Source organism: Empidonax traillii, unplaced genomic scaffold (assembly GCF_003031625.1).
Source record: "Empidonax traillii isolate 1590-97213 ecotype Southwest subspecies unplaced genomic scaffold, ASM303162v1 scaffold269:size870118, whole genome shotgun sequence".
Classification (NCBI taxonomy): Eukaryota; Metazoa; Chordata; class Aves; order Passeriformes; family Tyrannidae; genus Empidonax; species Empidonax traillii.
In genome coordinates this window covers 142,132-168,738 of record NW_020955462.1, presented here as the reverse complement: position 1 = coordinate 168,738, position 26,607 = coordinate 142,132, and the positions used below count along the sequence as shown (strand labels likewise).

The window sequence follows — 26,607 nt, the reverse complement described above, 5'->3', positions numbered from 1 at the left end:
TTTATTCTGGGTTTGGTTGTTATTTCAGTGCTTTCGTTTGTTTGAGGTGAGACTGGGTGATGGTTGCTCAGTGGAGGAAAAGCTCATCACGTTAAGTAGATCGCTGTATGTGATGGGTCTCATCGCCAATTTAAATTACTGTGCCTTGCCAAGTGCTGCTTCTGGAATTGTCTGAAACAGCTGCGGTGTCAGAGGCAGCTTTTTGTTACAGATAATGAGGTTTAAGCCTCCTGAAACATCACTCAAGGCGTGAAATACCAGAAACTCGAGTTATAAAACACTAGTTTGAATGTCGCTGTTGTCACAAAACCACCTGAAAATGTCGGTGCCCCTTTGAATGTCTCCCTGGTGTGTTAATTGTCCTTACAGGCACTATCCTGGTTGACAACATGCTGATCAAAGGGACAGCAGCAGGGCCTGACCCCACCATCGAGCTCTCCTTGAAGGACAACGTGGATTACTGGGTGATCCTGGATCCCATCAGACAGACCCTGTACCTGAACAGCACCGGCCGCGTCCTGGACAGGGATGTGAGTCTGGAGGGGGGGGCTCTGGGTTTGCTTTCCTCCCCACAGACATCAGTTCCTAATTAACCAGACCTGCTGGAATATCATTCCTGCATCTGTCTTGTCCCCAGATGGATGTGGACAGAGTTAATTGGATTCTTCATTAGGATTTATCGGGAGCACGCAGGAACTCGACCGTGTGTGCAAAGACTGTGCGTGGTCAAATGCAGCAAGAAAGGCCAACTAAACAAAGGTGTGGGGTTTATATCCAACAAAACCCGGCGCCTTTAAAGTAAATTTGGATTGTACGCTGAATTATGAGGTGTGAGGAGAGCAAAGCATTTGTGACTACTACAGATCAGTTGAGAACGTGCTGGTTCAGAGCCTTTCTTTAAGGCAGCGTAAAATTCACCTGGTACGTTCCTTCCTGGTGGCACTGGAAGAAGTGTTGTCAGGCCAAGTTTGGCTTTTATAAAAAGAAAGCTAAAAAAGCACAAAAGAAATAGGAGTGTTCTTGTTGAAGAGCAACACTCTATAAAAATAGAGATATTTTCTCGCGGTGTTGCAGCGTCGCTGCGGTTCCCCAGAACCTGAAAGGAAAATTGGCTCCCAAGTGCTGTAATCAATGTGGCAGGGATGCTTTAGAACTCAGGAGCTCTCCTTGGGGTGCAGGGAAGTTTGTTTTGTATTAGCTTGATTGATTAATTTGTCTTCTCCGCGCGTTTTGAGATCTGTTCGTAAGTACCGAAAACAACATGCAAATTTCCCCTCATTTCCATTTTTTTGAGCTGAAAAGAGCTAATTGAATTCAGCTGTTCTTAATTTAGTTTTAATTCACAAGCTGTTCTCGGATGCAGAGCACAGAGTGGCACCGTGGTCAGGGTGGCACAAGACTCGTGGTGCCTCGGCGGAGTCGGCGCTTGCCCCAGCACCAAACGGCAGCTGCTGCAGCGCCTTTGGCCTTTCAGGCTTAATTTGGAGCCAGAGCAAAAAAAAAAAAAAAAAAAAGAGAGCCTGGAATGGGAGGTGAGGCTGGAGAACCACTGTAGGAAACGCAGGGTCTGTTTTTCCTCAGCCCACAGAACCCTGCACATCCACGTGGGGTCAGGAACTGGCATTAATCCCCGCTAGGTCAGTGCTAATTCTTTCTCCGTGCCCCTTTTAGTGACGCTTCTCTCCCTCTCTGGGGTTGTTCACCTGAGGCTGCTTGGCCTGAATCCCACTGGACTCTTTGCCAGGAGGGACCTTGGCAGATTATTTGAGGTCCAGTATTAGCAACAGTCTAAATGAACTCACTTCACACCCTTGTGAATTCACAGCCACCTTGCGGGGATGCTCCTTGCCAGAAGGAGACTCAAGTCCAGAGGACAGTTAAAGTGTGTACCTAAATAATCATATATAGATAGTTAAGTGCTTAAATTGGCATTTCAGGTATTACTTCCTCGCTTTTTGCTATGAACTTTACCAGGTCTTATCTCTGGTACTGTGTCAAATTACTCCTTTGTGGTTATTTAAGTTTAGTGGGCTATGAAAAAAAAAAATAATCTGGGATTTAAGGTCATTTAGGTTTTGGGTGTGAGCCCCACTGTAGGTCTTCCATGGGCTCAGTGAACTGCTGGAACTCACAAGCCAAAGAAAATGAAAGCAGCCCTCAAAAACCAGTGCTGGGTTGACTCTTGGACTTGGGGGTCCTTTCCAACCTCAGTGATTCTGAGATTCTGTAGAGGCTGTTTGCAGCCTCCAGAACCAGCTCTGTGCTCACCCCCAAAATGCAGAATCGTTCAGACTGTGGGCAGTTCCTCCTTTTGCTCACAAAAACAAAACAAAACAACAAAACAAACAAACAAACAAAACCAAAAAACCCCAATGTATTTTTCTCATCTTTCAAGTTAAAAATTTGCAGTACCAATGAAATTGGGGGGGGTTTATTAAGTCAAACCTTAAGGTTCAGTTTTTATTACAGAGGAAAGATATATCCCCTGATTCACAAATGGTGCATATACAAGCGTGTTCAATACATTTGGGTAACTCTTCCCATTTTTCTCTCCCTGCTGATTCAGTTATCCTGCTCCTGCTCCTGTGTTTTATTACCTTTCTTGAAAGCAAAATCTTGTTAGATTCCATTGATTGATTTTGCTAAGAACGGCAGCGTGTTTTCCTGATAAAATCAGATTAAAAAAAAAAAATAAAAAAAAAAATCCAGACTTCACTTCCAAAACTTGAAGTGCTTAGGAAAGATGAACAGTGATAGTTCAGAGCTGAAGGTGCCAGGAGCTGCTAAGAGGTGCTGGAATGATCTGTCCCCAGTGTCATAAACAATCTGTGCCACTGTGCCATTATGTATTTACATTTTTTGCCTATGAATGCTCAGACTAATGAGAGTTTGTTTAAACACCTGATTTTAAGTCTAAGCACTGACCCAGCAGAAACTGGACATCTGTGAAAGGAATGCTGGTCCTGCTGCTCTCGTATTTTATCAAAAGCAACACACTATTTTTTCCATGTTCTTATGACAGAGGCCAAATCCAGGATATCAAACGGTCATCAAATATCTGTTTTTTCCAACTAATTATATTTTTCTTGCACGTGGCTAATAAATGTGGATCTACTCAGTAGCGTTTAAGCTTATTAAAGGCAGCCTAAAAATTCTTGGATCCTACTCATCTGAGTAGTAATAGCCATTCCAGCCTAAATTTCATTGCCCATTCGTCAGGTTTGGGAGTTATTTGAGTTTGAATATTGCAATGTTCCCTGGAGTGAAAACATCAGGGGTTTCCCACTTTTCATGGGATTTTTATGAGGGTGCCTCTTCCCTTCCAGCCCCCGGTGTCCATCCAGTCCATCGTGGTGCAGGTGCAGTGCGTGAACAAGAAGGTGGGCACCGTCATCAACCACGAGGTGCGGATCGTGGTGAGGGACCGCAACGACAACTCCCCCGAGTTCCAGCAGCAGAGCTACTACGTGGCCGTCAACGAGGTCAGCACCCCCGGGTCACCTCCCCTGCCTGCACCAAGCACCAGCTTCCAGTGCCTCCCGTCTGAAAACCCCAAGAATTCCCTCATTTTCAAGTCCTCTTGTATCCCTTTAGAATCTGAAGCTGGGCCTGTACGAGCGAGGTGATTTTTGTGATGTTAATGCACCTTTAGCAGCAAAGCTGGAAGCAAAACATATATTTATGAGGAAAAAAACAAACAAACAAAAAACCAACCAAACAAAACCCCCAAAGTAAACAGTTCAGAAGGATTTATTAACAATATTGAAGCTTGGCCAAGCGCAGGTTTGGTTTATTGCTGTTTCTCTTTATTAAATGATGTCTGCGGAAGGAATTATTTTGCTTCCTATCTTTATGGAACAGAGAGCTGTGGATTGGACTTCTCTGTGCTATTTGAAGGTAAAAGGCTGTTTCTATCTTGAGCTGGTACAGCTTCATTTCGCTTGACAGTTAAGTGTCTTATTCTCCTAGGGGTCGAGTAATCTGCTAATAAGCAGTACAAAGGCTCTCTGTTTTCGGTGAGGGTATCTCGGGGCTTTAGTACTAAGAAGTAGGAGTGGGGACTTACACCCAGGAGTGGAAAATATCCAGGCTGAAATTTCGTGGAGGATGGAAGGGCTTGAGCAGGTGAAGACCGAAAGAAGTAGAGTTGCTGTTAAAAAAATGAAGCTGTTGAATGTCTGTGTTCATTGGGTCCCCTTTGGGGCTTGGTTTGGGGGGCAGGGGTGACTGCCTTCATGCTGTGTGGTTTGAATAGAACTGATTTGCTGTTTCAAAAAGGAATCTCCCAGTTCTTTGTGTTTGGGAGGTTCAGGTTTTTGGGGTTGTCTGTGTGTTGTTCCGATCCCCACGTGTGCAGTGAGGGGCAGGACACCCCACTGACCCCATGAAAAGGAGTGGGAGACTTGGTAGATGAGTTTAACCCAGAAGTGTGCAGAAAAAAATCCGGAATCCACACATTATATCGAAGTAGAGACCTGAATTTGAGATCAGGATATGCAGGCATCTCAAACTTCCTGAAAGATTTTAATGAGCGATTAATTTTTTTTAATGCTACTTTATTCTGCTCCTAATTGACACCCCCTCTAGTGAACTCAGCAACAGGAATGAGGGAGTTGTGGTTATTGTTTGCTTCTGTTTTCTGGTTGTTTGTAAACCTAAAAGTGCAGAAATCTCTCTTTCCTAAGTGACAAAAATCAAAGGATGAGCAGATTTTATTATATTTTGGAGAAACAGGAGGGTTTTTGTGTCAAGTCATCTTTATATTCGAACTGTCCACACCACAGTAAGATGAGTTGGTCACAGAAGCTGAGGGTTTTTGTAACAGCCACGTAAATCCTGGTTTCACACCTGCCTTTTCCCTTTGCACGGAGAAAGACATGGTTTAAAAGCAAGCCTGGATTTTTCCAGAAAGTTCAGAATGAGATGGATGGGGAAGGGTGGTGTCTGCTCTCTTCTACACCAAAAGGTTTTGGCTTTTCAGTTTTCTGTTTTTCAGTTTTTATATTTGGTTGGAATAACCCAGCACAGAGTTAGACTGAAAGCTTCCCTAACCCCTTGTGTTTCCTTGGTCAGTGGCCCCTGCAGATGCTCAAGGAAGAGCAGAAGGATCAGGAAAAATGCAGAGGTGCTTTCCTAATGAGTTCCCCAAGCTCCAGTCCCTGGCACCTGTAAAATCTGTCAACCCAAATGCGTGCAAAAACTTCCTCCTTGCCCAATTGCTTGCGAACGTGTTGGTCCTTCCTTTCCTGCCTTCCTCCAGGTGCTCTGGAGCCTTTTTTTTTTGTGTTTGGTCTTGTATAATAATTCCTCACTCTGCTGCTTCAGTTACCTTCTCCTGGCTCCTAAAAATCCTGAGAAATCTCAAGATTTGGACGGTGTCTGCAGGATATTCTGCATGTTGTCCAGCATCCTGTAGGGACTGGAGGGTTTTCTTCTGTCCTTGCCACACTTGGACCTGTGGAAGACCCCCAAGGAAAGGGGATCCAACATTAAATGGTGCAGAGAAGTTCATGTTCCCCTCCAGCAGCACGTGTGGGTTGAAAATGTGGAAAATCAAAATCATCAATACATGTTTATTGATGAAATGTTTTTTGTTTTTTTTTTTTTTTCTTCAGGAGGATTTTAATCATTCTATTAAAAATCTTCTTCAAGCCAAAGAATGAGTCTCAGCCGACTCCACAGCATTTTGAATCCCCTCATGAAAGTAAAAATGAGTTAAGGTTGATGTCACCATTTTTATGATAATTAGAAATACTCTGCAGAGTTATTTCCTTGGCTTTTTTGCTCTACATGTTTTTATTTATATGAAAATATCACATCAGTGTTCATTTAGGGAAAAAATCCTGACAGTGACATCAGCCCGGGGCTAAATCTGACTGGGTGTATTAGTGACTTGAAGACAGGAGTTATTGCAGTATTAAAACAAAGTTCTGCAGCTGGGGTGGAATTCAGAAGAATTATGCAACTAATTAAAATTCCACAGGCAAACCTACAGCTTTGCTGCAAGGGTTTTAAATTTATGTATCCTAATGTTGGGGATTAGGAACTAAAACCTTGTACTGCTGAGGCACCATTGTGGTTGTCTGTGTTTTGTGTTAAATACAACTTATCTTGATAGTTTTTATCTGAGCTAAATACAGCTCCAATTCAGCTTTGCCTGGGTTTCCTAAAACTGATTTTTTTTTTTTTAATTATTTTTTTATTTTTTTTTTGTCTTAGTTTTTCACTTACCTGAGTCCTACGGAGGTGTTGGGAAACTAGAACACTGTTGAAGTAATTATCATTTTATTAAATGTATGTAACCTTAGAGCTGCTTGGAACCCAAAACTGTAGGATTGGTTTGTTTATTGGTTTTGGGTTTTTTCCCCCCTCCTCCCCTTGAGTTGGCAGAGATGGGAATCCTTTGCAAAAATGAGTGTGTGTTCCTGGAACTTCAGTAATTTCCAAACTTTGGCTTTTGGGCTGTTGAGGATTATAACTTGTGCTGAATTTTCACTTCTTGATGTGTAATTATTGCTGTCTTTTTCCTTGTGGTATGGAAATAATTAATCTCTGCAGGTAGACACCATCAAAAGAGCGTTAGCTCGGAATGATTAACTGGAAATCTTGCTTTGCTCTGCTCTTCAGGGGCCCCTGTGAAAAATTATTCATTTTTAACTTTGTAAATAGCCAATAATAGGAGGATTTCTTTTCCAAATGTTTTATGGAAGAGCTGAGCATTCCTGCCCGCATCCGGACTTCTAATAGACATAAATCACAGCGAGGGAAGTTTTTAAGCATTACAGCTGCAGACTGGGGGAAGAAGAAGATGTATGGTGTGCATTTCCTCTCTGTTTGTTTAATTGCCTTCCCTTTGAAATCTTCCTTGTTTCTTGTCGTCGTGGTTCTTTCTTGCTGGGTTGAATTCCCCCAGAGATGGTTCTCTCCCCAGGCTCTCATGTACGCTCAGATAATTGTTTCTTTCCAATCCCTAACGTTTTATCTTGCAGAAGGTGAGACACTCAGCGTGGTCCAACACTTTGCCACGTAACTCCAGTGCCTTTCTGCAGGAGAGAACTAAAGGTTCTTAGGGAGAAACAAAATTCCACTCTTTAAGTGAAGAAATCTCTCCTGATATCCCACCTGAGACTCCCCTGGCTAAATAGTCACACTTTATTAGGTGAACTGAGTTCCCCCTTGTTGTTCCAACAATAAACTGGCAGAAATCCCCCACAGATTTGGGGTGAAAGTGTTGTGGCAAATGCCAAGGTAAGAAGTGGTGTTGCTGGCTGAGGGGAAATCATTAAAACACCGAGATCTCAGAGCAAAAATATTGAGTGGCTTTGAATGCCGAGGGGCCTCCCTCCAACGACTGGAAGTGGGTTTTGAAGCACCCAGTTAAGAGCTCCTCTGAGTTTTTCTGGAGGCTGGAGGAGCCTCTAATGTGAGACCTTGAGCAGGCTGGAAAGTGGAGCGGAATGAGGGAGCGGTGGGGGATTTTTTTGTCACTGCTATTTCCGGGATCACTCGCGTTGCATACAAGAAAACGCACGTCAAATGGAAACCTGCGTGTCCTGAAGGTCTGCTCATCTGCAGCCGGCTGTTTTGGATGCAATGCATTAGCTCCAGGACTTCAGCTTTTTGACTTTTACTGCTGCAGCGGGCAATTGCAACTCTGGTGTTTACTGATAGCTCGTTTTTACAGCTGTCTCCTTTGTTATCACTTAATAACGTGCTTTACGGCGCCGGAGCCTTTTCGTGTTGGCTGCCCTTTATCTGCGCCCTGTCAGAACCCTCGAGGCAGCGAAGAACTCTCGCTTTTCCAAGCTTTCCCGTGCTTCTGGAGAGCTCCCGCTCCTTCAGCTGGGAGCACTGGGGCAGGCCCAGCCCTTCTTCACCTCTTGGCAGCCGGGAGGTTCCCGCTTGGAGCGGTCTGGTGCTTTGGAATGCTCTGCCCCCTCCCTTGGCGGGGCCGGTGTCCGGCGTGGCGGGAGCAGCACAGACCCTGCAAACCGTCCTGGAAATTTCCCGAGCTGGTTTTCGGGGGTTTGCTTTGGTCTTCTATCCCCTTTCCAAAACCTTGAGAAAGTCCCTTTCCCTTCCCTGCACATCCTCATCCTAACCCTTTAGGAGGGCATGAGGGTGCAATCAACTTCCCACACCCGCACGTGACACTTCCACTGCCTGTCCCAGGAGCAAGGAAGTCAGGTTTGAAGCAAAACGTAAACATGCATAGTTATTGTGGCCTAAGTGTGGCTAATATTAGTATTGTAAATTAAACCCTACCTGTTTCACAATAAAAAGGCTTTGAATTGCTGATTTTGTTTCAAAGATTCAGTATTCTCTGCCCAGAAAATGTTTCTCAGGGAACTCTGTCAACCGTTGCACACTTAATTAGCAGCTTTATAAACAAAACAGGAACTATGACTGCGAGAGGAAGTGGGGAGTTAATGACTTGCTTTATGGTGTGAACTACAAAATATGAATGTGAAATAACATCCAGATCTGCAGCAAACATTTGGCTGAGTCTGTCCTGTGCCACTTTCTCTTTTTACAGCATTTCAATCCCTTTTAGCCAGTCTAGGTTTAAATATGTGCAAAAACAACATATAAAATTGGGGAAAAACAAGAGGGGCCAGCGGGACTCTGAATTTAAGATTTGGGGGTGATGAGAGCAGCAGGAAGCAAGGGCTGTGTTGGATCCAGAACTGTTTGTTCATTTGATTTTCTCTTTCAGGTTGATTTACTCCCAAAGTTTCCTGAATATTAAAATTCAGAAACGATGACTCCCGAGAAATCTTCTGTCCCCTGTCTCAATGGGTCTTGATTTCCTGCTGTTTCTCTGTGCGAGGATAATTATAAATTGATTCTTTTTCAGGATATAATTTAATGGGTATTCAGTTGCTGCCAGCGCAATATTGGAGCAAGAGCATCGTGTTTGAAGCCATAAAGCTCTCTGGGTGTCTGTGTTTGCATGTAACAATATTAATCTGGCACTGCTCATGTTGCCATGAAGACACTGTCAAATAAGTTCTGTTTACGTTTGCAGCTCAACTTTGTTTTCCATCCTGACTCTGAAAAAGCAGCTTTTACTGGTTTTCATCTATATTTATTTCATGAGTTCTTTCAGTTTTAGGACTTTTTTTCTCATAATCTTTTATATATATATATAAATAAATGAGGTTCTGTCTTGATGCATTATAGCCCAGAGCTGTGGGGGAAAATAAAATAATAATAATAATAAAATACTTCAAAGAGTTGTTTAATTGTTTGTTGTATAGCCTCAGGTTTTAACAGGTGTCTGTGTGTCGCTGTTGTTGCAGTTGACTCCGGTGGGAACCACCATCTTCACGGGATTTTCTGGAAACAATGGTGCTACTGACATCGACGATGGTCCCAACGGCCAGATAGAGTATGTCATCCAGTACAATCCTAATGACAAGGTAAATCCATTCAGGGCTCTTTTCTCCAGCTGTGTGTATATTTATGTGTATATATATATATACAAAGAAGCTGTGGCTGCCCCTGGATCCCTGGAAGTGTCCAAGGCCAGGTTGGAGCAACCTGAGCTGGTGGGAGGTGTCCTTGCCCATGGCAGGGGGTGGCTCTGGGTGTTCTTACAGGTCCATTCCAACCCAAACCGTTCTAGGATTCTGTGATTAATAACCCCCTGCCTGCTCCAGCGTTGTTCACACACTTCGCCTTGGCTTTGGAAGGCATTTTCAGGCAGCTGGATTCACTCCTCCACATCTACACCGAGTAGACTCACAGCTAAGAGATATTCATAGGCATGGCTTAATTGCTTTCAAAAGAGACCTTCTGACTTTCCTCACCAAGCCATTTATATTTAAACATCACTGGTGTTTGTTTGTTTGCTGGTTGGTTGGTTTTTAAGGGTTATATATTATTAAAACAAAACTCTAGTTTGTCATTGCAAACACACGATTTTATAGTTTAAAGGTACTAAAATAATTTCTCTTTATGGTTAGATGGGGGGATTTTCTCCACTAGGACAGGGTCTTGCACGTGGGTGATTTGTGGGAAGTGTCCAAATGCATCTGTGAGGCAAATTTTAAGTCCTTTCAGCAGCGCTCCTTTGCAAACCCTGGGCTGTCAGCGCAGTCGTGGTGGATGAGCTGGTGGGGCGGTTTGTTCAGCAGCCCCTCACCTGCTTTCTCACAGACGTTCAGGTGTGTCTGTGGGGGGTGGAACAGAGTGTGCGGATTTTGTAACCTCTCTCTGAAATTCCCTGCTTTTCCTGAAGGGCAGTTAACTGGAGCAGAAATGGTTTTGTGGGAAAAGAGCAGTCCGATTTCCAGCTGGGCTGGAAATGCGGGCACACGGCTTGGGGTTCAGCTGGCACCATCAAAGCTGTGCACCCAGAAGGGCCTCAGTCCTGTTCCCACTGGGTTCAGCACGGATGGAAACAGCTACAATTACACTTGTTGCTTGTACTTTGAGGGAGGTGGAATTGTGTGGAATAGTGACAGTGCCAGGGAATAATTCACTGTGAACTAGTGCTGGAAAACCCTTCTTTTTTTCATTTTCACTGGGGTGATTGTTGATTTTTGCATACTGACACGCTGAGGTGCAATATTTGCTTAATATACCCGCTCGTTTGGAGGACAGAGGTGGTTCCTTGGAAAACTTTGCAGCAGCTTAAGCTGCAATCGTGTCTGGGGAGAATTAGGGAAGAGGCAGTGTCTTTTGCCCGAAGGTAGAAAAGGTTTTTGGGAGATGAGGGATTTTCTGGCTTTATATTTTGTGTATGTTTGGAATTATTGGGGGTTTTAAACGTTTGCAGTCATTTGCAGAGATTCAGCTGGTCCCACAGACTTGAGCAGTCTGTAAACGCTGTCCCACTACCACAAATATTTGGAAAGGAAACAGAAGGCAGGGAGGGTTGAAAGGAATGGACAAGTAGTTTCAAATTCGCAAAGAAAACCCCCCCAAAAAACTCTGAGTTTTTCTCCACTCTTTTGTATTACCCTTAACTTACAGTAGCAAAGAAAACCGCCTCAAATAATCTCCTTCAGTAAAGACTGTGATGAAAACGTTTGCACTGAGAAAACACTTCTTCCCTGAAATGCCTCTTCCAGATAACTTTGAAAGTGTTGTAAAACAGTGAAACACTTGAGCATGCATTGACTATGTTTGGGTACTAAAAACAATTAAAACAATTTTGAAAAGGTATTTCTACTAAGATGTATTGAGCCCCAGTGAAGTAGATGGACTGCTTTGTGTTTAAGTTACTATTAAGTCTTTGTTCATTGCACTGAACAAAGGCATCCTGGGAAATCATTCTGAAAGCACCTCCTTGGAATAAAGATGCTTTATTGCGTCTTTGCTGTAGTATTTTGTATCCCAGATTAAATAAATCTGCTGCTCTCACCTGTTGATACGTGCCCAACGCTGCATTTGGAGCGTGTGCAAGGCAGGCATGACTTATCCTCACGCTCAGCTGCTTCATCTCTGCTGTCAGTTTGCCAGAAAGTTCCTGTGTAATACCTGCTGCAAGTGGGTTTTCTTCCTTAAACTGGGAAAAAGCAGGCTCCAAAATGCAACTTAGTGCAAAATATCTTTTACTTTCTGCTTCTTGTTGTGGGATGAAGTTGTTTGACACCAGTGGGACCATTCCCTGCCTTAGAAAAGCTCATCATCATGGACTTGTTAGAGGTGGAAAAGGCCTTTAGGATCATCAAGTCCACTGGACTCAGTGATCCCTGTGGGTCCCTTCCAGCTTAAAATATTCTGTGAAATTCTGTGGGCCATCCACCCAGCACCAGCACCACAAGTTTCATTGGAGACTAATGTAGGCATTTGGGGGGAAAAAAGAAAAATCCCAAACCTGTAAAAACAAGAGGTGTTATTCTAGAAATTGAATTTAGCTTTATTATTTTTGTGTTTAATTGGGAAGATATATAAAAACCAAGGAGAAAAATCAATGCCAGGCATACTTGCTGTAGGGCTGGGCCCTAGCTGTCCCGTGGAGGAATGGGAATGCCATAAAACTTCTCCTAGGTGTTAAAAACTAGGGATTAAGTCCCTTCACTTGCCAAAAACATTCTGTCTCCTGATGCAAAGTGGGGGCTCTACTTATAACTGAGGCCTGTTATTACAAATGTATCCTGAAAACCAGTTCTGGACTCCCTCCCTGCTTGCTGATTTTATGGAGATTGGCTGTGTTGTGTTTGGTGAGGATTCTAAACGTTTTGAGATAATCTGGAATTAGGGGATGTACATAGTGGTGTTGCGTTACCCTCTGGGGAGTAATTTGATTTGTTATTTTCCTGGGGGCTTAACCCACTTTATAATTTGCTGTTTTCTGTGCAGGGGACTGGGAACATTGCACTGCTCCTGCCTGTTCAACATACTCAAAAGTTACCTGTATTCTGAGGGTAAATGGACGCAAGGAAGGATTTTGTGGATGTGATTAATGTGATAGAATTGGAGCTGGATGTCAGGTCAGAGACCTGTGTGTCCTGCCAGTGCCCTCCTGCCACTGGTGCCCCAGCTTTGTAACCCGAGTCTGTGTAAGCAAATCCACAGGACAAATTGGGTTCCACCTGATTTGGCACCCTGATTTACCCCGAAATCTGAATTCACTGCCGTGTGAGCATGTGCATCAGCTGGCATCTGAGTGCTTGCCTGGTGCTCTCTGTGTGTTTGCCACTCCGTTGCCCTCATGAAAGCCAGGATAAAGAGCAGATAAGTACAGTGACGTGGGTTTCTCAGTCTCCCAATATTTGATTATTTCTTGTGAACACACCCACTGCAAATTCAGGCTGGTAAATGGGAAAGAGGCGGAATAGTCAGTTTGTGCTTGGCAGTAGCAGTGGATATGTCAGGAATCCAAGAGAATTCTGTTAGGCACAGATTATTCCTCATGGGATTCTTATGGAATGAATCGGTGGGGGGAAAACTTTGAAATCTCTGATCTGAGGAGCAGATGGAATGTCTTGGAACGACAGCCAATGGATCATCTCCTTGCAGCCCACCTAAAACCCATTTTAACTGTGAAGCGTGTTGAGCTTTTTCAGGCTGTTTTCTCTTTTCCAGACTTCCAACAGGACCTTTGACATTCCCCTCACTTTGTCCGGAGCAGTGGTTCTGCGGGAAAGACTAAATTACGAAGAAAAGACTCGTTATTTTGTCATTGTTCAAGCAAATGTGAGTAGTATAAATCTCCTAAAGGCCATTTCTGCCGCTGATTTAGGTGGGGTTTTAAGTTTCCTTTCCAGGCAAAAGGCAAAGCCTTGCTGAAATACCAGGTCTGATAAATCCTCTTCTCCCAAAGATCTAATTTAAGATTTATCTGGGCTGCTGGAAGCTCAGACATATTATTACTGGTTAAAAAAGCCCGCTCAGTGTGTGTGACAAGCCAACCTCTTCGGCACAAGGAGCAAGTTGCAAATTTGCAGTGCAGCCCGTGCAGAAAAGTGCAGTCTGGTGGCACTAAGTGTTCATTTTCTAACAAATCTGGCAATGCTAATTTGAGCTCAAAGGAGTATAATGGATGCAATTTCCTTGTATCCTTTCAGGTTTGAAATGCATTTTTGCTCTAAAGAGGTGATTTTTCCTTCAAGTCATATCCCGAGCGTGCGGAGAGGCTTTTCCAGGTTGGCTGCCAGTGGATGATACACTGAGAAGGAAAGTGATGTTTAAGCTACATCCCAGATATCTGTCATCAGAGGAGTTTTTTGGTGCCCTTGAGGGCTGTGAAAGCTTTTCTTTCGCTTTTTGTCCTTCTGATAACAGCTGTAAATGAAAACTTCTCCTTTGTTGTTTGCCCTGTTGTGATGCGGCGTCGATCGCGGGAAATGAGGCAATTGGAGATATCTCGCTCCTGAATCCACACGTCTGGGGCTCTGTCATCTCCCTGAGACAGAAGCACAGATACATTTTACAGGATGTTTTCTTACACGTTTCGTGGCGTGCTCAGCATTCTCAGTGCTGCCTGAGCTTCTGCCCTGCTCAGGGGACACCCCCCTGGGGAACAGCACAGCGAGGACAGGGAGCTGCTGCAGGGAGTCCAGAGGAGGAACCAAGAGGAGCAGAGGATGGAGCAGCTCTGCTGGGAGGAAAGGCTGGGACAGCTGGGATTGTTCAGATGGAGAGGAGAAGCTTTGGTGTGACCTCATTGTGGCCTTCCAGTACTTGATGGGGATGACAAGAAAGATAGAGAGAGACCATTGACAAGGGATGGAGGGACAGGACACAGGGAATGGCTTCAAACTGTCAGAGAGCAGGGACAGATGGGATATTGGGAAGGAATTGCTGGCTGTGAGGGTGGACAGGCCCTGGCACAGGGTGCCCAGAGAAGCTGTGGCTGCCCCTGGATCCCTGGGAGTGTCCCAGGCCAGGTTGGACGGGGCTTGGAGCAGCCTGGGCTGGTGGAAGGTGTCCCTGCCCATGGCAGGGGGGGGCACTGGATGGGCTTTAAGGTTCTCTCCACTCCAGACCATTCTGGGATTATAAAACACCCCAGAGTGCATTTCCTTCTCTCTGTTGCCTGCAGTGTGCAATCACACTCCTGCTCCACTGGTTACAGTACCAGCAGTTTGTTGTTCTCCCATCCTGAAGATACTGCATGGAATTAATTCCTCTGGACCTGCTTTGATCCAGTATCACTCAAAGGCACATACCAGGGGAGTGTAAGGAAAGTTTAGCTGAGGAAGGCTGCTCCTTGTGGCTGGAATTGTTTTTTATCACTGACCTTGAGGAAAGCTGAGTGCAGAAATTCCTGTATTTACTGTAAACGTGAAGCTGTTCCAAGAAGTTTCAAAATATTTATTCCCTCTGATTTAGAGCAATGACCTATTCCTTTTATACAGATGATGATATTAAATGGCATAAAAACAAAAAAAAAATTAACTAAAAATTCCCTTTTTTTTCTTCTCTGTTAGTGTTATATTAGGATAGGAGGGCAAGGCTCAGCTAATGGCTGTCCTATTAAATTGTCTTTAATCTGAACCCCTGAGCTTTACCTTGTTTAACTGCTCCTCTCCCCCATCCCCCTGGTGCTGTGGGGTTCAGCTCCTGCTGGGTAAAACCCCGCCAAATTCACATTATCCATCAGGCACGAGGGGCTTTTTATCCTCTGCAAATTTGCTGCGTTTTTATAGGTTTCATAATCCAGATTTCCCAGCCTTTGAGTGATAGATGTGTTGCGGCATTTCTTAATTTTTGCCTCTCTAATTGTATTCCAGAGTTCCTGTAACTAAAAGGAATGTGGGTAATCGGTGTTTTGTCCTTAGCTCTGCTTCAAACTTTCTGGTAGGTGCTGACCTGAGAAAGTCTCCCCGTTTGCTCCGCAGGACCGAGCCCAAAATCTGAACGAGAGAAGGACGAGTACAACCACCCTGACAGTGGATGTGCTGGATGGGGACGATTTGGGACCGATGTTCCTGCCCTGTGTCCTGGTGACCAACACCCGTGACTGCAGACCCCTCACCTACCAGGCCAGCCTGCCCGAACTCACTGACCCTGTAAGTCCTCTGGGGTTTCGGCAGGTTTGATGTGTTTGGTTTGCAAGGAACTGCCCTCTGTTTCTGTGGGCACAGCTAAGAAGTGTAACAGGAAGGTGCTGCCTGCTTTATGCTTCCTTTTGGGTGCTGAGCAAAGGAAAACCAAGGTAGGATCCGTGTGGTGAAATTCCAGCTTTGCTCCAGGGGCAAACTACTCCTAGGCTGAGTCTCACTGAAATTGGTGGATTGTAGAATTGCTTTTCCTGTTCTGTCTGTGTCTCACTCTCAGAATATCCCAAAGAGGCACTTTTGGGAAGGGACTTGACGTGTTATTCCATGCAGGGTTGTTATAAACCTTAGGAGAGATATTATTTTGGAAGATGAAGCGTTAGCCACTCGTCCCTGGGAAGATGTTTTGTTGCTGTGGTCAGGTTTGGATCAAGAGGCATTGCAGAGAGCAGTGGGGGTTTGTCCCATGTAGGTGCTTGTGCTGAGTGTGTAGGTTGGTATGTCCATAAATAGGGATAAAGGTGAGCGTGAGGCTCGTTTCACGCTCACTGTACACAGTGAATCCCCAAATGAGGTGAAAACTTGATCATTTCTTGGTGCAAGGTGGTGCTGACACCCCTTCCTTCCAGCTGTGATGGAGATGTGCATCTCTGTTGGGGGGGAGCAGAAAGAGGAATTTCTCAATGCATATATGACCTTTGATTCACATATTTAAGAGCAGAGAACGGAAGAACCAGTTGATCCTCGAGGTATCACCCCACCTGCTTATCTTGGACATGAAGATGACATTAAAATAATGTCAGACATTGACATTCAGATCATGACTTGGCTAGCTGCAGGACACACTCTCTGTCCTGCCTCCTGCAGCCAGGAGATGGGGGAGGTGGAGGCTGTAGGTGTGGAGGTCCCTGCTGTTCCCTGCCTTGTCTGTCTCGCTGTCCTGTGCCTCTCAGTCTTCTCCCATCCCACACATTTTGGTGTCTTGCTTTGTCTGGCCCCAGGGGTCCTGCTGCAGTTACACCTGAGCTGGGTCAGGGCAAGGGGAGAGATGATCCAGATTTAATCTTGGTACATTGGCTTACACATCCCCCCCCCCGCACACCTTTAGTATTATCTTTATAACTGCACATTATGTTAAATTGATGTTACCTCTTTAGGTTCTGCATTAACTTGGTTTGGGCTCAGTGGCCCCACAGGGGCTCCAGAGCACCCAGAGCATGCAGGGTGACCAGTATGACCCCGTTCATCTGCACAGATCTGCTCCAGTTCCCAGTACAGGGGCAGGGGAGGCAGGAATCGTTAATAACTAGTGTTTGGTCATTCCTTTCTCTTTTTTTTTCTGGTTCTAAAGCAAACCACGCAGTTCTGGGGATGCTGTGCTCCAGCTGAGGGGAACACAGCTCTGTCCCTCTTCCTGTCCTTGCTCCACTGGAAGGCAGAGAGCAGTGTCTGCCAGGGAGAGTGTCCAGGCTTGCAAAAATCTGCCCTGTGCTGAGTTATAAAATGTTTTCATTTACCTTCCTAAGCTGCAGTCAGCTCAGGTTCTGTTCAGCTCCTTTGATTTGCTTTCTGGTGTTTTTTATTTATTTTTTTTTTTTTTTTTTTTTTTGCATCAAACTGCACGGTGAGAAATGTGATCTGTGAAACGAGAACCTGGTTCTGGTGATAAACTGTGATCCTCTTGCTGTTTATCTGGTAGCAGAAATATTGATAAACCAAAGTGGGAGAAGTTATACCTTGGTGCTTCAAACATTTACTTGACTTTTAAGTGATAATTCCTTGAGAAGATATGGATGGTACCTAAAATGATTCAACTAGGAAACGCCTGTATTACATTTATCCTTTATTTTATCTATTTATGTGTTATGTTTTTTCTTTATTAACCTACTATTAAGCTGCTACATTGCTTCCATTACCCTACTCCACAGGCTAAAGGGCTGTTTTCAGTTTAACATCGTATTTTTGTGTTTGTTTGTTTGTTTTTAATTTGTTTTTTTTTTTTTTAATTTTGAAATGAACATGACAAGGAATATTCATGAATCTAGAACAAAGCTGAAGTGTGACTCATAGCTTGAAAGAGAAGTTCCTGCTTTGCAGGGCAAGGTGTCCACTCAGCTGACCCCTGAAGGAAAAACATTTAATGCAGGTGGGAAGAGCCATGTTTTGGCTCAGTCCTGCCCAGTTCCTTCTCTGCAGTTGGCATCTATCCATCAGTTTACTGAGGTGGTTCCATTCCAAGCTGCTTTCCCTTAGACCCAGAGCAGTTGGATCCATTGGCAAGGAAGAATCCACACATTCACCCCTGTGGACAGTCAGACTGCAGGAAAACAAAAAGCGAGCTCAGATTGCCAGTTCTCCTTGCCAGATCTTCTCTTTTTCGTGGTTGGGTGTGGTACATTTAAAAGTGCAAATGTTTTAAATGGTTAATTTAGGAAGTTGTTGGTTTCTGGAGCAGTTGAATCTCAGTCTGCCTTTATTTTCTTTGCCTTATTTGCACCGAGATCTGGATTGTTTTTTTTTTTATTCAAACATGGTAAAAAGAGGTTTGCCAGCCTTTGGCTTGCTCTTCCTGTAGAGTCTTATGTGCTTATGTGATTCAGTTGCATCCAAGCTTCAGGAAATTATTTGGGATTTAATTTGTTTCTAATTATTCCCGTCTCAGCTGAATAGATGCTGTCCAATTTTTGGGGCTGATGCTCTTGTAGGGGATGGTATTTACACTCCGTGCTGGAATTAGACCATGATGGAGCACAGTTTTGTCCCCTGGCATAATTAAACGTTTCAAGTCTGGCTTCCAGAGAAAACAGAGCTCTCATCATTGGGAGGGCTGCATGTTTTCTCTCTGTACAGATAACTTTGGTGAAGAAAGAAGTGACTTTTTTATTTCAAATAATCAGAGCCTGCCTCTGCCGTCAGTTGAACCGAAACGTTTGGTGCGAGATAATCTGTGCTGTGGGCTGGGGGGCTGTGAGATGGGTGTGGATTCCTGGGCAGTTCCCAGCCACAGATTATTTGGTGGGCAGGGCAGGGGTGTCACTCCAGCCACAGAACAAGAAACAGCGGTCGAAATGCTTTAAAAACCGGCTGTGTCTCTACACGCTTGGGTTGTTCGTGGAGTAAATTAGGAAAGAACCTCGGGAGCGAGGCTTGGAATAATAGACCCTTTACCACTGAAAGATGAGCAAAGTGACCCATTTTTGTCAGGCCTTAATTTTTCATGAGCAATGTAGGTGACTCAGATGAGGGAAAGGGAGCTGCAGATTCACTGCCACGACACATCTGCAGTGCCAGGGTGGGTTTTACTGAAAAGGGCAAATAGTTGTGGCCAAGTGATTTGCAGCTCAGGCAATAGAGGCAGAGAGTAGTTTTTCTAATTAAATGTAAGCATAGATGCAAGATGAACTGATAGGCAATCTGGAATTGCTTGGGAAGTGGGACAGGCGGTGGAAGGCAATGATAAAATGCTCTCGTGGGTGCAGATGCCCCTTTTACAGTTTACAAACAAACTTTTCACTTGCTTTTCCCCCCCCCCACCACTCTTTCCTCTCTAACTGCAGCCCTACAGGGGTCACCAGATTGCTGGTAAATCCAAGGTAATGGGCAAAGTTAAACAAGCACAGTGGATTTACAACCATGGGCTGGTTTGGAACTTGAATCGGCGATTTTGAATTAATAACTCAGCAAAGTCAGAATGGACAGCTTTGATAAGCTATTGATTATCTGCTAGTGCATGATGAGGAACCATAAAAGGTGTTCAGAGTCTGCTGTTGTGATTTTCCCTCTCTTTTCCCTTTCTCTGATTGATTGTCTGTCTCCCACATGCAATCTCTTGATAGGAAGAGCCTTTTTTTTTTTTTTTTTTTAAAAAGGAAATGTCACTGCAAAGTAGCGAAGCACGAAAAGGTTAAAATTACAAAGATGTGTGATTACAGGTAATTAAGTTTTATGTATTTGGGAGGATACCAAGGCGACTAATTAAAATGAACTGTCGGTAACTTTAATATGTAAATGCATGAACCTGAGTCTTGTTTTCCATAATCTCCCTTAGCAGCCAGGAGGACACTTCCCTGATATATTGATCAGGCGGGACAGTCACTGTTCAGGGTGTAAGATTAACTTGTGACTTTAAATATAGATGTATTTCAGAGAGAGGAGAGGGTAAGCTGGATGTTTTGCCCTTCAAAAGCCAACAAAACCATGATTTTGACTTCCAGAGTGTTTCAGATATCAGCGGGGCTGGTTGGAAAAATTATAGCAAGGTCCCAGAATTAGGGAATATAGTCCGGAAAGTATTTTCCTCTTGGTGATTTGAACCCTGTTGTGGTTCAAAAATAGAGTTTCTGTCTAGTTTAAAAAAAAAAAAAATATAGTAGAACTAATCTTTCTTAAAATCCACAAGTGGAGGTTTGAAGGGAAAAAGGATCAAACTGGCCTGAAAACGGAGATTTGGATGCTGGTGAAAAACGAAATTAGGAAAAGAAAAATATGGTTTTGCAGACCAGGTTTGAAGTTGTGTTTGAGGTGAGAAAAATACCTTTTGTTTATTAGGACAAAAGGTATTTTTATCCTCGTGGCACAGGAGGAGCTCACAGGGACTCAGTCTGGGTTGGGATTTGGCTGATGGTAAAAACAGGCACGTTTTCTGAGTATTTATCAAGCTCTGGAGTGAAATTTTGGAGAGCTAATCTAAAATGTGATCAACTATCAGGAGTAAGAGAGGAGTAAACTGGTAAAAACGAACTGGTTTCAAACTGGATTGCTGTCTGTGGTATCAGGTCTGAAGGGGCTGAGCCTTTTCTTTCCTCAAAACCTGGGACCTGAGGAGAGAGGGAAGAAAGAGCTCCTGGGAAAGCACCACCTCTGTCTCGTCCTGAGCTGGGGTGCGTACCTTGAACGAACAACCAACCACCTGTGGGATTTAATTGCTCTCTTGGCTAATTGCCATGCCAGAAAGCCACTTTCCCAGCGTGCACTCCCGTTTTCCCTGCCCTGGAGCCGTGTGAAGCGGAGCTGTTGTCAGAGAGGAAGCATGTGCAGCAATTTATTTGATCCTTAAATGCCACTGAGAAGCGTTTGAAGGTTTCAAATGTTGACATTTAGACAAAGTGCTCTGGCAGCGCTGCTTTATTGGCCAATTTCGCTTCAGTAACATCCTCATCCCTGTCATATCCCTGATCCTTGCAGAGATAATTATTGCAGTGCCTGGGTTATCCTGGTAAACTGGAGCTGATCGTTAGGGGTCAGGAAGGATTCTTTCCCTTCTCAGCTTGTTTTCACAAGGCAGAGTAGCAGTTCTTCAGTCCATCAGTGGTGATCTGCAAAGCTTTAATTGAGGAGTATGTGCAGGAAATGGGAGAGGGAAGTGCCAGCGGGAATTTCAACTCCGAGGTGTGGAAGTGTTGAAGGACCCTTGGAGGCACTGAAGTGTTCCTGGGTTTTTTGGTTGTCCCCAGCCTCCAAACGCCGATCTGGGGGTCACTTTGGTCTGTGCAGTCTGTGGTTCAGATGTCCCCTTGGTGTTGTCTTATTCCCGAGGTCCTTGAGGGGCCTTCCCAGCTCTGCTGTCCGCGTTGGGATCAAACGGGGAGGGAGCAGCCAGAGGAGCCTCGCTGGCTCAGCCCAGCAGCTCCATTTTTCCCCAGTGCCCTGAACCCCTGCCAAAAACATGGAGAAACCAGAGAAAGTGTGTTGTCCTGTGCCTGAGACCATTTCCCCGCTTCCAGCCATGGGCTGTGCGATGGAGTGCAGGGAAGGGGCATCAGCAGAGTATCAGGGAATGGTTTGGGTTGGAAGGGACCTCAAAGCTCATCTCATCCCACCCCTGGCCATGGGCAGGGACACCTTCCACCAGCCCAGGTTGCTCCAACCTGGCCTTGGACACTTCCAGGGTCCAGGGACAGCCACAGCTTCTCTGGGGACCCTGTGCCAGGGCCTGCCCACCCTCCCAGGGAAGGATTTTTGCCTAACATCCCACCAAGCCTACCCCGTTTCAGTTTGAAAGTCAGCATTTCCAGGACAGTTTTGTTTGTCTCCGCTCCATGCTTTTGGCAGTGCTTCCGTAGAAACCCTCCCTTAAATCCCAGGGCTCCTTCCAGTAGAGAACAAGGAATTTCAGGGTGAGCTGGAACGCCCTCCCCTGAATGGAGACCGTGTGGTTAATCTGCCTTTGGCTCTGCATCAGTGATACCCCAGGCAGTACAACAGTCCTTGGGTTCTAGGCAGCTCTTATGGCTGGATAGGCAGGAGTGTGCCTGCTAAATAATTCCTGCTTTTTGTCCTGGGAGGGTGTTGGGGTTTAGGAAGAAAAGCCTTTAAATGTAAAATTTCACTGCACCCTAAAGAGATGCGAGGAGGGGCTTATGGATGAAGGGTGTGAGTGTCACAGGGGGTGTGTCCACCTGCACACACACGTTACACCTGCACAACTGCCCCAAATTTGTTGAAAATACACCCAAAATGCATCTAAAAATATGTGGTTTTTTTGCCCTATAACCCTAAATCTAAAAGTGGTGTTGATGCCACTGTTAATGTTTCCATTGAAGCAACATAATAAAATGGTTATAGTAGTGGTGAGACAGAATTTTTAGCTGGCTCTGGCCACAGAGTTTCATAAGAAAGGTCCCACCAGTGGTACTGGTTACATTTTCCCAAAGGATCTTTCTCATATTTTATAGTTTTCCTCAGGCTGGAAGGTGCTGTGGAATCATCCCTTTGATTGTAACTTCTTGTGCCTTTCCTAGGGTATTACCTTGGGGTTCATTTTTCTAAAGGCATAAAGAAACCATCAGCCTCTTGCCCTTAGGAAAAGAAATATGTTATATATAGCTATAGATAGATATGATATTGGGAATCATCCCTCTTGAGAAATATGTGATTGCAATGAAATTACTCTTAGAAATGAAAATACAAGTAATTCTGTAAGACAGCAGGGTAGTGCCGGACTGAACTTGAAATATTTCCTAATTTTTTTTTGCGGGTCTGTGCCAAGCAGAAGCAGGTGTTTGTCCGAGGGTTTTACACCTTGCTCCTCTGCAGCTCAGAAATCGGGATAGTGGGAAGGAGGGAGTGGGAAGGATAATCGAGGGAACAGCCTCTGTGGTTTGCGCGGGGGGGGAAAAAAATGAACCGGCAGAAAGGAAATGCTGATTGTTCTTTAATCACAGCCATCACCTCAGAAGGAGCAGAACGTCTGGACTGAATTCTCCTCGTGTGTGAATTGCTCCGTAGATGATTCCGTGTGCCCGGGCGGGAGGCCCATTGCATAATGCATCTCGTTTAGTCTCCAGCACGGAGACTCTGCTGGGGACGCTTCTTATCGAGCGTGTCAGACACAGAAAAAGCAATTTAGTAAGCGCTGTGATCAGATCCTGATGAAATTCAATTCTTTTTTTTTTCGGATCTGTTGTTCCTGAGAGACATCATTGATAAAAATAGTCTGGTTTCCTCTGTGCTCGGGTTCATTATGCTCTCTGGCTGCTCTTTCAAAACATTTTTATCCCCCTCCTCAAAGGTGTTTTTTTTTTTTTTTTTTTTCCCCCACAAATAAATGGAAGGAATTGCGGTTTTTGACAGTTTACTCTGTTAACAACCCAATCTGTCAGGATATTTGAATTTTACAGTTTTCATTTAAATAAACTGCATAAACATTGGGCACGACAGCAAACTGAGACTGCAGCAGCCAGGCATTGTATTGAACAGCCAGAGAAGGTGCTAAAAGCTGTTTGATAATGGCAGGGCTGAATTCAGAAAGCAGATGCCTTTTGAATAATCAATCTCGGGCCTTAATTTTTCCCATCAGTCCCTAAAACACTTTCTTGTACCCCCAGGGAAGACAAGAGAGGTCGGGTCCCACATCCCAACTGCATAAATGACCTGCTTTTGTCTGTGCTTTTTATCTGTGGCTTCTGGAAAGGAAGGGGAACTTCTTCAAAATGAAGAAAAGAGAAAAGTTAGCTTTAATTTAAGCTTGCAGATCAGCCCTGGGGAACAGCACAGGGAGGACAGGGAGCTGCTGCAGAGAGTCCAGAGGAGGAACCAAGAGGAGCAGAGGATGGAGCAGCTCTGCTGGGAGGAAAGGCTGGGAGAGCTGGGATTGTTCAGGATGGAGAGGAGAATAGAACATGTAATGGATTTCCCTTTTTATTCTTAGTTTTCTTGTACTTCATTTTCTTTCAGAAGTTCTTTGTGTTCAGTTGAGTGCTTTGGTTCTGAGCAACCATATCCCAGTTAAATATGGAACAGTTCTCATTTTTGTCTTGTTTTGGCATTGTTTCAGCTGCTCCTGAAATATTTAAATCATAGAATCACAGAATGATTTGGGCTGGGAGGGGCCTCAAAGCTCATCTCATTCCAGTATCCCAGGTTGCTCCAAGCCCCGTCCAACCTGGCCTTGGACACTTCCAGGGATCCAGGGGCAGCCACAGCTTCTCTGGGAAATGGTGAGTTTAAAACCAGCCTTAGCAAATGGGACTGGTTTTGTTGTGTGTTTTTAACTCTGATGGAGGTTTTTCTGAGAGGGATTCAATGATCTATGAATTTTAAAATCGCATTCCGGTCTTGGTCAGTTTTATGCACAATCTTCTTTCTTGACATTTAACTTTTATGCAGCGCTAAAGCATTTTAAAAATTCAAACAGATGTCAAATATATCTTGTCTCTTTCTTTCTGCCTATTTTGAGCTCACCCTCCTCATTATGCTTTTAAGAGTTTAATTCTTCAAAGAGTCCAGAGTGGAAAGGGAAAACTGCCTCACCTCCATTCCTGGCTTGGGCTCCTTCTCCTGGCTCCCCCTTTTCCCCCTCTAGTTTTACCTTCAGGCATCACTAAAGCTCTCACAGATCCCTTCCAACTCTCAGCAGGTGGATTTCTGAAGGCTGTGCCAAAAGTTGGCCATGTGTGGACTTGTCTCATTCCTGTTCCTGTGCTACATTTCCAGTTCCCTCTTGCAGAACACGGAGAGTTGGAGCTTTCCAAAGGAGATGCTGCCAGAACTAGTTGTATGTGGGGAAAAAAAAAGGCATCTGGTTCCTCACAGACATCATTAAACATTTTTGCCGTGGCAGTAAACATTCCAAGGGGGTGGAGGACTGGGGAACACAGGCTCGTGGGTGGCTGCATTTCCAGCTGGTTAAGCAGCCAAGGTCTCTGGGAGAACTGGGATTGTTCAGCCTGGAGAAGAGAAGGATCCAGGGAGACCTGAGAGCCCCTTCCAGTGCCTAAAGGGGCACCAAGAGAACTGAAGAGGGACTCTGGACAAGGGCCCGGAGTAGCAGAACAAGGGGGAGTGGTTTCAAAGTGACAGAGGGCAGGGTTAGATGGGATACTGGGAAGGAATCCTTCCCTGGGAGAGTGGGCAGGCCCTGGCACAGGTTACCCAGAGAAGCTGTGGCTGCCCCTGGATCCCTGGAAGTGTCCAAGGCCAGGTTGGACGGGACTGGAGCAACCTGGGCTGGAGGAAGGTGACCCTGCCCATGGCAGGGGGGGTGGAGTCACTTGATTTTTGAGGTCCCTTCCAACCCAAACCATTCTGTGATACTTTGATTCGTTTCCTCGAAGATGTATCACAAAGATGTTTCTCAGAGAAAGGAGACTGCTTTAGAAATATGTGTGTTGCCTTCTTAATTTTGATTTAAAACGGGCCCAGAGCTGTAAGTATCCCCTTATTTACGAGGGCCTTTTCTCCTCGAGTTTCAGCCAGTATCCCTTCCAGTGAGATGTTTTTGTGCTAAACCTGCAGATCTGCCTACCGGCTTTCTAATTTCTCTGTTTCAAATCTGATTTTTCATTTCAGGCACGTGTGAATCCCATCAGTGTCACTCCACCCATCCAAGCCATAGATCAGGACCGAAACATCCAGCCTCCTTCCGACCGGCCGGGCATCCTCTATTCCATCCTAGTTGGTTGGTGTCTGCTCCTCTTCCTATCCCTCACTGTCAGTCTCCTTTGTTATGCCCAGCCACGCAGAGATTGCCTGGGAGAGTGGAAACCTAACCAAAAATCCCTGTTGTTGGTTAGTGGGAAGTTTGAAATCATTGTTCTACCTGTTGGTGTTCAGCTGCCACCGGGAGGTTTATTTCGGGTGGCTGTTTATTATTTTATTTATTCAGATTGCATCCAGAATTGTCTGCTTTAGTGAGTGGAGCAACACAGCAAGAGAAAGGAGAGAGGCTTTCAGTGCTCATAGCTCTGCTGGGGCGTGTTTTGCATCCACAGGCCCAGTGAGAGAGGCTAAAGGAAGACAGTTAGAGCAGGTTCCATCCCCAAAGGCTCCTGCATCCACCCCCAGTTGTGCTGCCTGTGAGCTTGTGTGCTTTCCCCTTGCAGTTTAATGTTTGCTTGGATGTTGCTGCTGTTTTCTGGCCGTGTCTTGTGTTTTCCTGCCACTTCCCCGTGCCTGGCACTTGTTTCCAGTCTCTCTGCCTGTCGGGTGTGCTAAGGGGAAGGTCTGAGGGTGGTTGGCAGCTCCTCCTGCCCTGCTCTTCCCCAGGTCCCCACGCTGACTTTGGGGGCACCTCTGTGGGGTGTGAAAAGGGGGTGTTCTGGGGAATCCCACCTTTGTAGTGTTCCCTGAGTTAATCTGCAGCTCCTTGGCTCTTCTCACCCACAGACAGGTGGAAGTCAAGAGTTTCACGAGCACCTCGTGCACCTTTGCTTGTCGTACAATCAGTGATGCTTCTGTGTCACAGAACCAGAGCTGAGCTCAGCCTCCTCCTGCGGCACAACTGGGGTTTTTTGGGAAGCCGTGGAGCCAGCTGGACTCCTTTGGGCTGCAGACAGATCCAAATTTGGCAGACCTCTCCCAGCAAAACTGCTCTGGGAGGAGATTGGGAGGCCTTTGCAGAGTAAACCCTGGGTGGGTTTTTGTCTGCAGATGGACTTGGCTTATTTAGACTTGGCTAAAGCTCTGCTGTGACAGTCCTGCCCCAGTGCCACATTTAGGCCAGTTTAAAGTCCTTTGCAGAATTTCTTTTTTTCCTTCTTTTTATTTTTACCTTCTTTTTTTCCTTTCCTTTCTTTTTTCCTTCCCTTCTCTTATTTTCTTCTTTTCTCTTGTTCTGTTTTTTTGGTGTTTTTTTTTTTTTTTTTTTTTTTTTTTTTTTTTTTTTTTTTTTTTTTTTGTTTTTTTTTTTTTTTTTTTTTTTTTTTTTTTTTTT

General features: G+C 44.9%; 1 protein-coding gene across 10 annotated transcripts in view; it reads left to right on the top strand.

Moving 5' to 3' along the window:
- The window catches only part of PCDH15 (protocadherin related 15), a 315,783-nt gene that overhangs the window by 173,407 nt on the left and 115,769 nt on the right, over nucleotides 1-26,607 (top strand). For all 10 annotated transcript variants that reach the window (XM_027889680.1, XM_027889686.1, XM_027889679.1 and 7 more), the window contains 6 exons: nucleotides 370-530; nucleotides 3,327-3,482; nucleotides 9,303-9,422; nucleotides 13,039-13,149; nucleotides 15,297-15,467; nucleotides 25,245-25,353. In XM_027889680.1, the coding sequence (XP_027745481.1) occupies nucleotides 370-530; nucleotides 3,327-3,482; nucleotides 9,303-9,422; nucleotides 13,039-13,149; nucleotides 15,297-15,467; nucleotides 25,245-25,353 (828 nt within the window). The remainder of the gene's footprint in view (nucleotides 1-369; nucleotides 531-3,326; nucleotides 3,483-9,302; nucleotides 9,423-13,038; nucleotides 13,150-15,296; nucleotides 15,468-25,244; nucleotides 25,354-26,607) is intronic.